Source organism: Lupinus angustifolius, chromosome LG16 (assembly GCF_001865875.1).
Source record: "Lupinus angustifolius cultivar Tanjil chromosome LG16, LupAngTanjil_v1.0, whole genome shotgun sequence".
NCBI classification, from domain to species: Eukaryota; Viridiplantae; Streptophyta; class Magnoliopsida; order Fabales; family Fabaceae; genus Lupinus; species Lupinus angustifolius.
Genome location: NC_032024.1, coordinates 9,185,972 through 9,199,791, shown reverse-complemented (window position 1 = coordinate 9,199,791; position 13,820 = coordinate 9,185,972). Strand labels below are relative to the sequence as shown.

The 13,820-nt window shown below is 34.7% G+C and overlaps 3 protein-coding genes across 5 annotated transcripts in view; 2 read left to right on the top strand and 1 right to left on the bottom strand.

Annotated features, from left to right (window-relative positions):
- LOC109328891 (LIM domain-containing protein WLIM2b-like) lies at positions 3,185-7,027 on the top strand. Of its 3 annotated transcripts, XM_019562528.1 has the most exons (7): positions 3,185-3,298; positions 3,408-3,622; positions 4,200-4,299; positions 4,392-4,426; positions 4,526-4,615; positions 6,378-6,589; positions 6,694-7,027. In XM_019562528.1, exons 2-6 carry the CDS (start codon positions 3,488-3,490, stop codon positions 6,585-6,587), a joined length of 570 nt encoding a protein of 189 aa, XP_019418073.1. In that variant the 5' UTR covers positions 3,185-3,298; positions 3,408-3,487; the 3' UTR covers positions 6,588-6,589; positions 6,694-7,027. The 3 variants fall into 3 exon arrangements, with proteins under 3 accessions (XP_019418073.1, XP_019418074.1, XP_019418072.1); XM_019562529.1 differs by having other exon boundaries at positions 4,200-4,272; positions 6,378-7,027; XM_019562527.1 differs by having other exon boundaries at positions 6,378-6,991.
- On the top strand, positions 8,270-12,826 carry LOC109330104 (uncharacterized protein At2g39910). The gene is made up of 8 exons (XM_019564134.1): positions 8,270-8,445; positions 8,531-9,056; positions 9,666-9,752; positions 9,908-10,098; positions 11,173-11,368; positions 11,699-11,763; positions 12,350-12,451; positions 12,531-12,826. Exons 1-8 carry the CDS (start codon positions 8,405-8,407, stop codon positions 12,688-12,690), a joined length of 1,368 nt encoding a protein of 455 aa, XP_019419679.1. The 5' UTR covers positions 8,270-8,404; the 3' UTR covers positions 12,691-12,826.
- Positions 13,067-13,820, bottom strand: part of LOC109330105 (probable sugar phosphate/phosphate translocator At3g11320) — a 3,234-nt gene continuing 2,480 nt past the window's right edge. Inside the window, exon 4 of the mRNA XM_019564135.1 lies at positions 13,067-13,378. Coding sequence (XP_019419680.1) covers positions 13,232-13,378 — 147 coding nt within the window. The 3' untranslated portion in view covers positions 13,067-13,231. The remainder of the gene's footprint in view (positions 13,379-13,820) is intronic.

Genomic DNA, 13,820 nt, shown 5'->3' with positions numbered 1-13,820 from the left:
TATTTGTGCTTTGACATATTCATATGATTCATTCTATTAGGCAATTCTTTGTGGTTCGACATAACCCAATACTATACTACAATTGAATCTTGGGTTCGACATATTCATAAAATAGTAAAGTTTTATTAATAAATTTATTTGTTGAAAACACCTTTTAATATACAAAAGTGATGTAACTAACTTACTAACTTTTATTTATTGTTATTTTCATTCCACAATTTATTTATTCTTTAATACCAACCTTCCTTAAGGAAGAAGTTTGGTTTGTTAATAAAATGAACCCAAAAGGGAGTAAATAAATAAAAAGTCACTTAAATTTATTATTCTTTTGTTCTTTATTTATTTATTTGTTTCTAACAACTAATTATTCATCACTTATGTACATTAGAATACTATTAAACTGGTGTTGGAATTTATTCCACAAAACCGAGATGGTATTCAAAGGTACTTAATAATTATGTAATAAGGGATTGCTTCGATACCATTGTACCGACGTTAGAAATAATTCTAACAAAGCCGAGATGGGGCAAAGTACGAATAACTCATTCACATGATTATTAAGAAGTAAGTTGTAACTGGAATATTCTTAAAACCATTATACACGGTATTACCGGCGTTGGAATTTATTTCAACAAAGCCGAGATGGCGAATAAAGAATAAAACCGAGTTCACTTACTTAATCAAATAAAAAGAACACACCGAAAATGAGAGAGAAATAAACCTCTCAACAGATTGGCACCTTGCTAAGGGATGATCTGTTGGGAGGGGAAACAACCTCTCTAATAAAAATATTTCAACGGTTAGCACATATAATCCCCCCCCCCCTTAGCTTAGTTGCACCAATCATCTTCAAGGAGTGTGGGTCCTGAATTTGACAGTGGTTGGTTGAAAAAGTTAAAGTGCAAGCTAAGGTGGTGGTAAGTTTTGAAACGGAAATAAGATTGAAGTTGAAGGTAGGTACATACAAAAGATCTGTAAGATAAAGATCATCATGGAACACAATGGTTCCTGAGTGATATGCAATAACTTGATTACTAATGGGTAAAGTAATTAAAAGAGGTTTGATCCTCTTAAAATTCTGATAAAGGGTAATGGAGTGGCAGACATGGTCTGTGCCTCTGTGTCAAGCACCCAACTACTTGACATGTTCTTGTGAGATAAGAAATTTAGAAATGTGCCTGATTTAGATGTTTCAAAAGAAGGCATAGATGTAGAGAGAGAACTAACTTGGTTGGTTGTGTGAGATGTCTACTTCATGGACTCTTGAATCATATTTTTCAAAGCATTATATTGAGCTGGTGTAAAGAGACATATTGGATCAAGTTTTTCTTCCCTGGATCCATCCTGCTCAGTTTTTGTTACCAACTCATTCATATGAGATTTTGTCCCTGAATAGCAGTTGATGTTTGTGGAATTTGTGAAGTAGCCTAGTGGAAAACCATGCTTCTTGTAGCATGTGTCAACAGTGTGACCTGTCTTTTGGTAGTAGGTGCAGATCTTCTGTCCTCTACCTCTTGCAAATGGGCTAGAACTGCCTTGGATGTTGGATCTTCCAATTATAGGTCCTATGATACCTCTTCCTCTACCTCTTGACCTGTTATCAAAAAGTTGTTGCTTGATATGCTTCCTGAGAAACTAGGTTCTTCAAAATACATTTGCCTTTCTTGTTGGACAAGTATTGAGAACACATTGCTGATAGGGGCCATAGGATCCATGAGCATAATTTGTGATCTTATAGAGGAGAATTGATCATTCAATCCTCTAAGAAAACAAATTATGTATTCATTTTCTCTATATTTCTTTATGGTGGGTATAAGTGCACAATGACACTTTGTCTCATAGTAGCAAGGAGGAATTGGTATTTAGTTGTCTAATTGTTGACATAGACCCTTCATTTGTGTTTAGAATTTGTCAATAGATGCATTTCCTTGTCTGATTGAGTGCATTTCTCCAATAAGTTCTGAAATTCTGAATATATCACCTTGATGATACCTTTCCTTCAAGTCATCCCAAATTTCTTGAGCACTATCCATCCATAACACACTTTGTACTATAGATGGTTCTATGGAATTACTCAACCAGATACCACTAAATTGTTACATCTTTTCCATGAAGCATGCATTGGATCAATATGAGAAGGTTTTGTTAATAATCCATCAATGAATTCCAACTTATTCTTTGTCTCCAAAGCCATGGTCATTGCCCTTGACCATGGATGGTAATTATGTCCATTTAGAAAGGTGGAAACAATAACACTCCCTGGATTTTCATTGGGGTGCATGTAGTAAGGATTTGAGGGATCAAGAATTGGGTTTGTAGACTGATTGACCATTGCATGATAAACCAGAATTGAGGGATAAGAATAATTAAGAGAGAAAAGGAAGAAGGGTAATAACGAAAACAGTGATGGCGCAACAGAGTCGCCCTCAAGGGTGCTCTGATACCATGTGAAGATTTGGCATCCATGGCAAAAGGAATGTAAAACAACAAAACAACACAAAGAAACTAAAACCAAAAAATGAGCTTGAATTGCTTTGTATAAAATGAGAAGAAATCAAAAGAGATGCTTTATTATTCGATGATGATCATAAAACCCGAAGGTTGGATTATATAGCAGCCAAGAATAGAAAAAAGAAAAGAGAAGAATTTCCAAAAACAGAAAATAACCTAATAAAATAGAATTAATAGAAAAACAGAAATGTGAATAATTGCTGAAAAATGAAAGTTTTCAGTTTTAAGTTTGAGATATTCCCAAATCACTTAGACTTTGATTTGGGCTTAATAAGTGAGTGGTATCTTCGATTGGGCTTGATGAGTGATTGGTATTTTTAACACTTTGCGAAAAAAATGTTTTTACTAAATTATTTCTGATTAATGAGTTTGTTGTTGGCCCATGGTACTGGGACATTAAAAAAGTGTGAAGTGGATCCAGCACGGATATTTGCCCCTTCCATGCTACAATTACTCAAAGTATGTAAGTTATAAGTATATGCTGTAATATAAAAGTTTATATACAATTAATATATTATCTATTATTTATTTGTATTATTATTTTTTGAATGATTTGAATGATATTTGATGTAATCTTAGGATACAAAACTCATACATACAATTAGTCATACATTTTTTCTCTACCCGTATTAACAGATTATTAAATAAATATACAAATCCAAATATTAACATTATGCTAGCCATGATACACATGGTTTGATATCATGATTCATTCTCTCTTTCTCTCATAGTTTCTCTATCTTCAACTTTAGATCACAATTCACAACATTCTCTTTCTCTTCACAAGGTACGCTAACTCTGATCAATTGACTTACCTTTCTCTTTAGCTCTAAAGTTTCAACTTTGATCATTTTCTGAAATGGGTTCCTTTTTTCTCTCTCATTCTTTTGGCATAGGCAAATCTAACAAGAAAATTAGTCTCTGTACCTGATCCATTCACAGTTGGTGGTGAATTTAGATCCAAAAAGTCAAAGTCATGTCTTTTATTGGAACACAGCAAAAGTGTAAGACTTGTGAGAAAACTGTGTATCCTGTTGATCAGTTATCTGCTGATGGTACTGCTTATCATAAAGCATGTTTCAAGTGCTCTCACTGCAAAGGAACATTAAAGGTAACTTTTTTGCCTTTAAATCTATTTAATTTTTGGTTTAGCTGCATTGTTGATTTGATAGAATATCAATATTGTTCTGTTATTTGTTAAATTTTGATACAGATCCTTGCTTTTATTCGACTCCACATTCTTGATAACATATGAATATTGTTCTGCACTCCTAAACTTTTTCATTTTATTTTTATCTGTTAAATTTTGCAGGAGATCCTTGCTTTTTTATTTTAGGCTGGCTTCAGCTATATAAAATTACTATACGTAGTTTATTTGATCTAAGTTTGCCAATAAGAAAAACATAACTTTATGATTTTGTCAGAGAAAAGGCTTCAGAGCCATGAAATATACTTGTAAGATGACTTTGAAGCCTTTCTTTTGCTTTCATTCCCCTCCAAAAACTAACTCGCGAACGGACCCTAAAAGGGTGTGCAAAATAAGAATCATATTGGTGTAAAATCTTCACTTGATTACTGTAATGATGCAGATTGGTTTCTATTAGGATTCTGTACTCCTTTTGGGTTGACATTTGTGAATCTGATTTTACACTTTACTCGTGCTCTTATTGACAGTCTTTATGTTTCAGCTAAGCAACTATTCCTCGATGGAAGGTGTTCTTTATTGTAAGCCTCATTACGAGCAGCTCTTCAAGGAGACGGGCACATACAGCAAGAACTTCCAGTCACGTATGTCTTCTTCTTCTTCTTCAAGGATATATATATGTTTGTGATTTTTATATCAGATGCCTCTTTAATTGGTCATTGTTTCATTTGAACAGCTGCAAAGCTAGCTGATAAGGCAACACCTGTGCTGGTAAAATCGTTAAATTTTATTTCTCAAACTTTATTCGGATTAGGAGTTTTATAAATAGTTCTACAGCATTTTGTATTTGACATCTTTTGTTTATTCCAGACAAGGTCCCCTAGTAAAGCTGCAAGCATGTTTTCTGGAACACAGGAAAAGTGTGCTACATGTGCCAAAACAGCTTATCCATTGGAAAAGGTATAGTTCAAAAATCCAAAAAACAAATTAGTTGATAATATCCGATGTAGGGTCATATTATCTTTGTTATTATTCACATCAAGATCCTGTATGTTATTGTGGGTGCCCAAAACATTTAACACTATCAATGTCCCAAAGTTGTGAGAAAGTGGGAATAAAGAGGCTGGCATAAAAGTGATTCTTCATTCTTTTTTCTTGAAATAGATAAGGATTGGGCTATACCACCAGCTTGAGAATACACGTATCAGTTTGACCTCTTGCTTTGGTTGGTACTCATGGAATCACGGTTCTGTGAAATTAAGCAATATATATTCTTCTGTTCTGAGTATACTATCATGCTTTGGTATCAAGATATTAGGAGTTTGAAATTCATTTTCAAACTTTGGACCAGAAGTACACTTTAAAATGGCTTCCTCATCTTATTCGGAGGGTTCTTTTTGTACAATATTATATTATGTAAAGAAGAAAATATTCTGTTCGTATTTTATTCGTGTCTAAGATGGGACAACCTATATTTCAATTTAGTTCATAATCCTTCACAAAAGAAAAAACATTGCATTTGCTTATGTATGCTTATGAAACTTCTTCTCCCACCCACAGATGATTATACTAGAAATCATCCAAAATAAAATCCTTGCCTGTAGTAACATATACCCCGTAACCTGGTTTTATCGGGTTGGCTGAAACTAGAGATAAAATATGTCTTTCTGAATTTCTTGGTTATTCGGCAAGCAATGTGGTCAACTTCTGTTTGTGGTAGGATTTAGATTCTCTAAAGTGAGGTAGTATGGGTCTATCCACCCTTCGATCATTTAATGGATGAAGATCATTGATGCGTTTTAACAAATCAAGGTCGGATAGACTCTTGTTGACTTTCAAGACAACCTCACCTTAGAGGACCCAAATCCTTTGTGGTAATATCAATATATATATTGTTTTTGGCCACTGGAAGATCTGAATTCAAACTCAATTGGATAATTCTATGACTCTAACAAAAAAAGGTGTCTGATCCAAGTTGGCTAAGCTTCATTGACCATTATTTAATTGAAAGCTATAAAAGAGTTAGCACTTTTCTCTTCTCTAGTAAGGATATGGTTCATCTGAAATGAGGATAGCTATAAACTGTAGAATCTACTACCAAATGATATGAACCTTAGGAGAAGCATACTATAAAAGCTAGCCATTGTGCTTGGAGAGCCCAAGGCCATATAAACACTGGAGTCCCATACTTCTGAGTTCTGATGTAGGATTCAAGCCTAACATTCCATCACAGTCTGCAGCCTCAGTGCCCATATTGGGCTAGCTGTGCACCAGCCCTTTGATTAGTCTTTTGGGAAAACACTGCAATGTTGGCACTCCACCCGTGCTGCTCCATTGCAGCCACAAGACATTGTGAAAAACTCTGGCAGTGGTTATTATAACTGGACCAAGAAATGATATAAGAATGTGTTTAGCAACAGAAACCGTACTTGGAAATGGTTCTGTTATCGATGTGATAGCATAACAGAGGTACAAAGATAGAACCTTGTAGGATCATTTTTCCCTGAAAGTTCAGACCCCCTCAACAGTCAGCTCCCTCATTTATATCTTCCTATACTCGCCTGTTAAAAATTCAGTTAGACAGTTATAATAACAACTGCTAGCCAATTTGCATAATAGATACTCAGACATCTAACACATTCCCAACCTCAATTAAATTTATTTGTTCATAGTTACTCTGAATCATGTGTCTTTAGTTCTTTTGTTACTATTTTGAGTGTAGGTAACAGTGGAAGGGCAGGCCTATCACAAATCATGTTTTAAGTGTTCACACGGTGGCTGTCCTATAACGCCTTCAAATTATGCAGCCCTCGAGGGTATTTTGTATTGCAAGCACCATTTCTCCCAGCTTTTTAAAGAGAAAGGGAGTTATAATCATCTTATTAAGTCCGCATCAATTAAACGTGCAGCAGCATCTGTTCCAGAGTCTTAAATGTGGGTGCCTTCTATTGCATCCCCTCCTCAATTTTAATTTTGGTCTGTCAAGCAAGTGTTTGTAAGTGTGAAATTTTTTGAGTTTTTTCTTCTATTGCTATCTGGGTTTTAAATCGTGGTTGCATTACAATCTGAAGTGGCCAATGCATGCTGCAACCGCAATTTCTTGTGGCTGCAGTGTCTATCACAATTGAAATATTGCCGCCACATCATGTAATGTAATCCACATTTTAAACCACCGATCATGACTTGATCGTTTCTTATATTTTACTTATATGTGTGGTGTGCATAAATTGTATGATTTATTTATCCAAAGAACATTCAGTAATGAGAGTGTGAATTGCAAGATGTATCTTCCAAGTTGATGATACATACTATAATTGCAGTTTCTATCATATGCTATTTTATATCTTATACAATTTTGAAGATTGAGAAATATTGCAAGGTTTGGATATCTTGCAGCCTTGCTGTTGTTGCTGGATTGGGTTTGTGGATTTTCTGCAAAGTGAATTGTTACTAACAGTGTTTGAAAAATCAGATTACAGCGGTTGATTCTGTTAGCGTAAATTTGTTGTCGAGTCACAATTTTGTATGATGCAGTCTGATTTTGTAATAAGAATGTACAGCAGGGTTCTGGTATACATTGTGGACAACATGTCTCCACAGAATTGGTGAGAGGGGATATTCTAAGTTAACAAAAAATAAATAGTTGATTAAATTGAAGTGTTTAGTGAAATTAACTGAAGTAATAGTTGATAAGTTTTAAGGCAAAATGCTAAAATTGATCCATAACGTTTCTTTTGCTTCCATTTCTAGTCCTAAAATATAAAACAGTTTTGCATATGGGGCACTTAGTGGTGTAAAACGTTATGTCGTTAATAACACCTTCGACCTACCCATTATAAAACCCTAACCCCAAATAGAGGAGCCATTGTTGGAGTTGGTACTGTATATGATGGGAAGTTATGGTAATGCAAGGAGTTCAAGTTCTGTTTACACGAGTGGCAATGCTTCAAGTATGGCAACTCATCACATTTATGAAAATGATATATGATTCGACAAATCTATATATTATAAAAGTAACATGTGTGAAAAATTTGATAAATGATTAGTTTTCAAGATAAAAACATGTAGCTTTACTCTATAGATATGAGACTAAGATGGTGGTCTACATATTCCAAAACAAAGAACAAACTGATATTCAGTCTTCTACTGGAGTCATTATCCAACAATATATATCAAATAAGAAATGCATTAGTTTTCACATATTAGCCATTAACTCTAAACAATCTAATAGTTTAGATTTATTTACTAATTTAATTTATTAAATTTTCCTAAAATTGTTGCATAAGATATGAAGTTTTTTTAGATTTACTTTTTTGAAATAAATGAATCTCCTTCAAATAAAACTGGGGAATGTTAAATTAGGGTATTTTTTTGGAGTCAGACTCCTCTCCATTAAAGTGTCGTACAAAATAAAACAAAAAGCATAACAAAAGACATTATTATCTATTTGTTTACACTTATAATGACATTTTTATCCCAAAATTAAATTTAAAAAGATCAGTTTTCTACTTTTTTTGTTTTTGGTCTGTCAGTATTTAGTGAGGCATTACACACCACTAAACCCACCAACACTACGATGTTAAATTGCCCTGGTTCACGGTGAATGTTCTATATTTGTTTGAGGTAATATGAATGTCAGTGAGTAGGTTCACACGTCACTACGTCAGTGAGTAGGTTCCAGTCCCTAGAGCACCGGCGGTTCTCAGCATATCACGGCGTTGCCAGCGGAAGCCAAACAATCATTCCCAAATGTCAGAGTCATCTTCTCCGCTCCGAGACCTTCTCTTCCGGTAACCCTTCTCTCTCTCTCTCTTCATCTTCCATTCTTCTTCACATTAAAACCTAACAATTCGTGGCTAATAAATTATTACACAGGTTATCTCAACCAATCGCAGAGTCTCTCATCAACACTCCCTATATTCCCCACGAAACCTCCAACATTTCCGTCAAATCCTTTCTCCAACCCCTTCTCACTACTCCACACTCTAACACAAAAAACATTCACGATTCCATCAAAGATTTCGTTCTAGCATGTTCTCTTCTCTCATCTTCTTCTCACTTCACTCCCGAATATTCCTCATTCCTCTCATGGATCCCAAACCACTTATCCTCTCTCGCCATTGATTCCTTCTTCCAATTATCCGATGCTTACGTCACCAATTTCCATGAGAGGAACTCAATTAGGGTTTCTGAGTTAGGTTTTGATGTTGAATCGGTGCCGAATGAGAAGAGGTTGTTGTTGGAATTGATGCCGCAGGTTTTGCCTTTTTTGAAAGATAGGATTAAGGAGAGTTCTATTGATAAGTCTGATGAGAGTGATGAGTTCTCTGCTGCTTCTGCTAGAGTCCCTGTTGGGTTTGCTGTTATTGCTGCTTGTCAGTTTAGATGGTTTGTTACTCAGGTAGGTAATGGATGATACTACTATGCTTTATTTGGTTTTTGTTAGAGTTTAATTTCAAAGCATTGTCAGTGTCGAGTTTTCTACATTAAATTGGGGTCCGTAGTCACGATTGCGGTTTTTGTAGTCCTTGTAACTGCATCGGCTGCATTTTCTTGCTATTAGTGTTAATGCAATATAACTAGAAAATCCCGATTGCAACAAAAATGTAGTGGGTGAGCCTTGGCGCAATGCTAAGGTTGCTTGCCTTGTGACTTAGAGGTTATGGGTTCAAATCTTGGAAACAATTTCTTCGCTTGTGAGGATGAGACAACCTACTTCTCTGATCTCTAGACTCTACTAAGTGGGAGTTTTGTGTGCTTGGCCGCCTTTTTTAAACAATCATACATCACCACATGTGGCTTTTAAGATGGTTAACTCAAAAGTCAAACATTCTCCCTGATATGAGAATGCATGGTTAGTTCATAGTGTAAAAAATCTTTATACATACAGTGTATTGAAATTTGAAATATTTTCTAATTAGGAAATTGAAAGAAAAAAATTGACATTGTTTCAGTGAATTATTCTGGTTGATCCAATGAGATATTGGCATATGAATTGCTTTTTTCATAGGTTGGCTATCCTCATTTGGGTAAGCTGTGTGGGTTGGTGATTCCTTGTGCATTGACTGCTGTTGATCATTGGTCACCAGAGGTGAAGGTATGTCATGTGCCGTAAATGCTTCTCAAACATGGTGCTCTGCTTTAGTGTTTGGTTTGACATTGTAGTTTAACTTTAACATACAACTGTATGGGAAGGATTGAATATGAAAATGGTTCTGCCAAAGATAACTTTTTTCTATTGTACAATTTTAGGGACATGGAATGGATAGTCTTATGCATATTGGAAAAAATGTGGATGCTTCTGAGTTTGGTGGGTATCAAGATGTGATTCTTGACGCCTGCTGCCAGAATATCGCTTCTAGTGATGAAATATGGCACCCTGTGGTTGAGACATCCGTAATTCTTGTGACACTTACTCAAAGAAATAATCCACGCAGTCCATGGTATATTATTATCATTTACATCCTTTGTTCTTTCCCTTTCTTATTGATTGGTAGGATATTTTTAGTACTGTTGCATGCTAAATAACATCTTGAATTCTGGATACTCATTGGAACAATTAGCAAACTGGGTACCCGTCATGTTTGTCATTTAACTATGAGTTTCTACATCTTCGTGGGAAAATTATGCATTCAGAAATTGCATTTGGTTAAAATGAAGATGTTGACTGAAACTTGAAACAATTTTAAAAAAAAAGGTACTCCATAGGATTCATTAATTAAGGAGAGAGTACAAAATTAAATTACCCCCATATTTTAAGGTGGTTTTGGAAAGGTATCAAGGGAACATACATTTATCTTGATTAAATTGTTTTGGAAAGAATTCTACCGACTGTTATCATGTTATATTATGGTAGCTTTTGGTTGATTTGTCAAAACAAAACGAAATAGAACATATAGGCTCTATTCTATATTTGCTGTACTTTTTAAACAGAGCAAAACTGAACATGAAAGTAGAAATAGAACATTTTGATTCCATTAAAGATTTGAAACCAACAAGAACGGAACAAAACAGGATGTGCACACTCTAAATGATATCTATGAGATGGTTGTAGGCAAATCTCATATTAGGCTCTTTCTTTTTGTATTTTCCTTCTGTTTCTACTGTTTTATCCTGATATCAGTTCAGTAGAGGGGAATCTATTCCATATTTCTTGTTCTGTTTTGTGTTTCTGATCTAAGCTCCTACCAGAATGCCTTGATATCATCAATTTAATTGAGACAATAAATATAATGCTCTGGGGCCAGATTTTAAACAGCATTCGTGACTAGTAAGGGATACTGTTTAGTTTGGAGTTTGGACACAAAGCTGTATAACTTTGCCTTCGGCTATATTCATGTATGTGCGTAGGTTTTCCTCAATATCTCAGGTTTTGGAAGAAATAGGCTATCACTGTGTTTTAACTTTCAGCTCTTTGAGCATATTACATGTGTGACTTAATTGGTGAATGATGATGCTTCAATGCTACTAATTTTCACATTATCTTCATTTTGTTTGCAATCTGTTCTCTTGAGTAGGTTTGAAAGGATGCTAACTGAGATGCTAAGTCACTTGGAGCGCCAGCCCAGAAACAAAGAGCGCCGCATTGCATGGCTTAAATCTGTTGATCCTCTATTTAATGCAGTTGGCCTAATGTTATTAGCTCACTTCAGGCGCATTTTCCCATTATTTTTTCAGTGGATGCATGCTGATGATGATGATACTCTTATTTTGGTGAGTATCTTCATATACGTGAGAAAATTTAAATTTCACCAGATTATGACTTTGAACTTTGAAGTTGGGAGAAAACTTTTCAAGGTTTGTCTCATGATAACGCTAAACTTTATTTTCAGAAAATATGGAACTAAAATCACTGGCTTCAAGTTGTGATTTTTAAATACATGTACATTCAAAATATAATTGCGAAGGTTACAAATTCAGCATTGGCTACCTATTCATTTTATATGGCTGACATTGATGAGCTGATATTTAATTTTTCTTTTAGTTTTTGGTTTAATAAATAGTAATTTCTGATTAAGTCTTTGACGGATTGTTATTTTGCAGGTTCTAAAGTGCACTTATATAGTTCTGAGAGTTACGTGGATTAGGAACTCACCATACATTAAAAGGTTAATTAGAAAATTACGTTAATTTTTTTTATTTCAGATATGTGTCGCATTAAAGTGCTTCAGAAACATGGTATCATTTCTCAATTAACTTTGTTAGTCTTCGCACTTGAGCATCTCCTTTAAATGTTCATTTAATTTGTTTGTTATTTTTCTCACCACGCTATGATATGAAGTCTATAACTTCCTTTTCATATTTAGATGTTCATGGAAAGGGGGATAAACATATTAAAAGACAGAACAAATGAAGATATGGGCATATGATGTACTGATATTCCCCTTTTAATATTTATTCCATTGTTGAATGATATTTGTAATCATTTTTCCAATAATGATCATCATTGTTTCCAACTCAAGAGATGTGATGTCTTAAATTTTCCTTGATTAATTGTTTATTCTTGCCTTTAAATGCGGTAACCTTCCATTGGCATCCTGGACTACATTCTACTTAAAACCTGCTGCTGCATCCCTTTTCTTCAAAACCCAGTTTCTAGTGAATTCTTAAGTTACTGAAATTAATCTTCATTTACTCCTTATGGGTCTTTTCCTTTCTGATCTAATTCCCTTGTTGCTCATGATTGGAACTCAGGCTGGTAGATGAACTTGCTCTTGTATATAAGGAAGCAGCATTGCGAACAGCTCGGGAAGAGATCAGAGCAAATACAACTCAGATATTGATCCTGCTTCAAGAGTAAGCCTAACATTTGGAATGATTTCAACAAACTAGAACTCATTCCCTCATTTAATTAATATTTTTCTTCTGTAACCAGAAGCAAAGGCCTGCATTTTAAAGTTGCATGGGAGAAACATCAATCCGATCTTAACTTGAGCACTCTTGTTCTTTTATTAAGTGGAAGAGACAATGCCAACCCTGATACTATTCCTTCAAAGCATTGTGGTGTGCAAGGTTCGAAGCCCCTTAAAACATGACAAGTTGACACATTTTTATTATTATCTCAGAGCTTTTACATGGTTACCATCATTGTTGATTGAGGTATATGTAGATGAATGGTACAATCTTAGTTCCCTAAGCTTGAATATCGAAATTGAAAGCTTTTGTTCTATATATATTTTGAGTTCTTTTGTTATTATAAAATGGAGAATATCTCAGAAACCACCGTACTTAAGGATTGAGAATGAGCAAAAAAATATGTTTTTTTATCATTAGTAAGTAATGTTAACCGCAGAATACCACTAAAGATCCAATTTTACAACTTTCTCATTCCTCAAAGGGTAAGAAAAAGACATTTTTTCCGATCATCCAGCATGGGTAAAGCAAAGGATCAGTAGCTTATTGCAACGTTGGTAATACAATGGAGCTGTTCATTGATGCTATAAGTGTGGGGGCAAAATAAATTGTATATAAGAGTCAGAAACTCCTGATTCATACACAATCCTCTTTATCTTTGAGGTCATCTGTGCAGTAAAATATTTTGGAAGTTCAATGCTGACTTCATAAGAATGATGAATATCACTTGCTTCGCTTTTTGGCTTCACTGTAAAGTACAACTCCAAATACTGTGAGTGTGTAACCCATCATTCCAGTGACTGATACTGGGTTTCTAAATATTAGAATTGAAACCACTACAGCTACAGCCCCTTTAGCATTCCCAAGTACCTGTATGAGCAAACTCTTATATTAGTTAAAAACTAAAAATACCAAATATCAAAACACCTTTACTTAAAGATCAAGCAGTGGACTACAAGAAAAATGCATATCTTTCCTAAACACCAATATTAAGATATTTTAATTAACACCTTTTAATGACCCCTAACCTAAGATCACAAGAATTCATAGCAAAGTGATCAAGGATTTGCATAGTTTAAGGAATCATCATCAATAAAGATCATTTGGCAAATAAGCTTAACATATTTTATAATAATTAGCCTACCAACAAGGCGTTAGTCTAGTAGTGTAAGACCCCGTTATATCTCAGGATGACCAAAAGGTCAAGGGTTTGATTTCTAAGAGTGACATTTGTTGAAAGAGGCAACCACACACCCCGAAAGGTTAGTTTACCTATAGGGTGAGGAGATATCCTTAGTATTACCAAAAAAAA

What these genes read in the sequence shown, in the direction of transcription:
- LOC109328891 (XM_019562528.1), top strand. Translation starts at nt 3,488, where the DNA reads ATGTCTTTTATTGGAACACAGCAAAAGTGTAAGACTTGTGAGAAAACT. An exon ending in ACTGCAAAGGAACATTAAAG is followed by an intron (nt 3,623 to 4,199) that starts GTAACTTTTTTG and finishes TTTATGTTTCAG; the next exon opens with CTAAGCAACTATTCCTCGAT. An exon ending in CAGCTTATCCATTGGAAAAG is followed by an intron (nt 4,616 to 6,377) that starts GTATAGTTCAAA and finishes TTTTGAGTGTAG; the next exon opens with GTAACAGTGGAAGGGCAGGC.
- LOC109330104 (XM_019564134.1), top strand. Translation starts at nt 8,405, where the DNA reads ATGTCAGAGTCATCTTCTCCGCTCCGAGACCTTCTCTTCCG. An exon ending in ATTGGTCACCAGAGGTGAAG is followed by an intron (nt 9,753 to 9,907) that starts GTATGTCATGTG and finishes GTACAATTTTAG; the next exon opens with GGACATGGAATGGATAGTCT. An exon ending in AACTCACCATACATTAAAAG is followed by an intron (nt 11,764 to 12,349) that starts GTTAATTAGAAA and finishes ATTGGAACTCAG; the next exon opens with GCTGGTAGATGAACTTGCTC.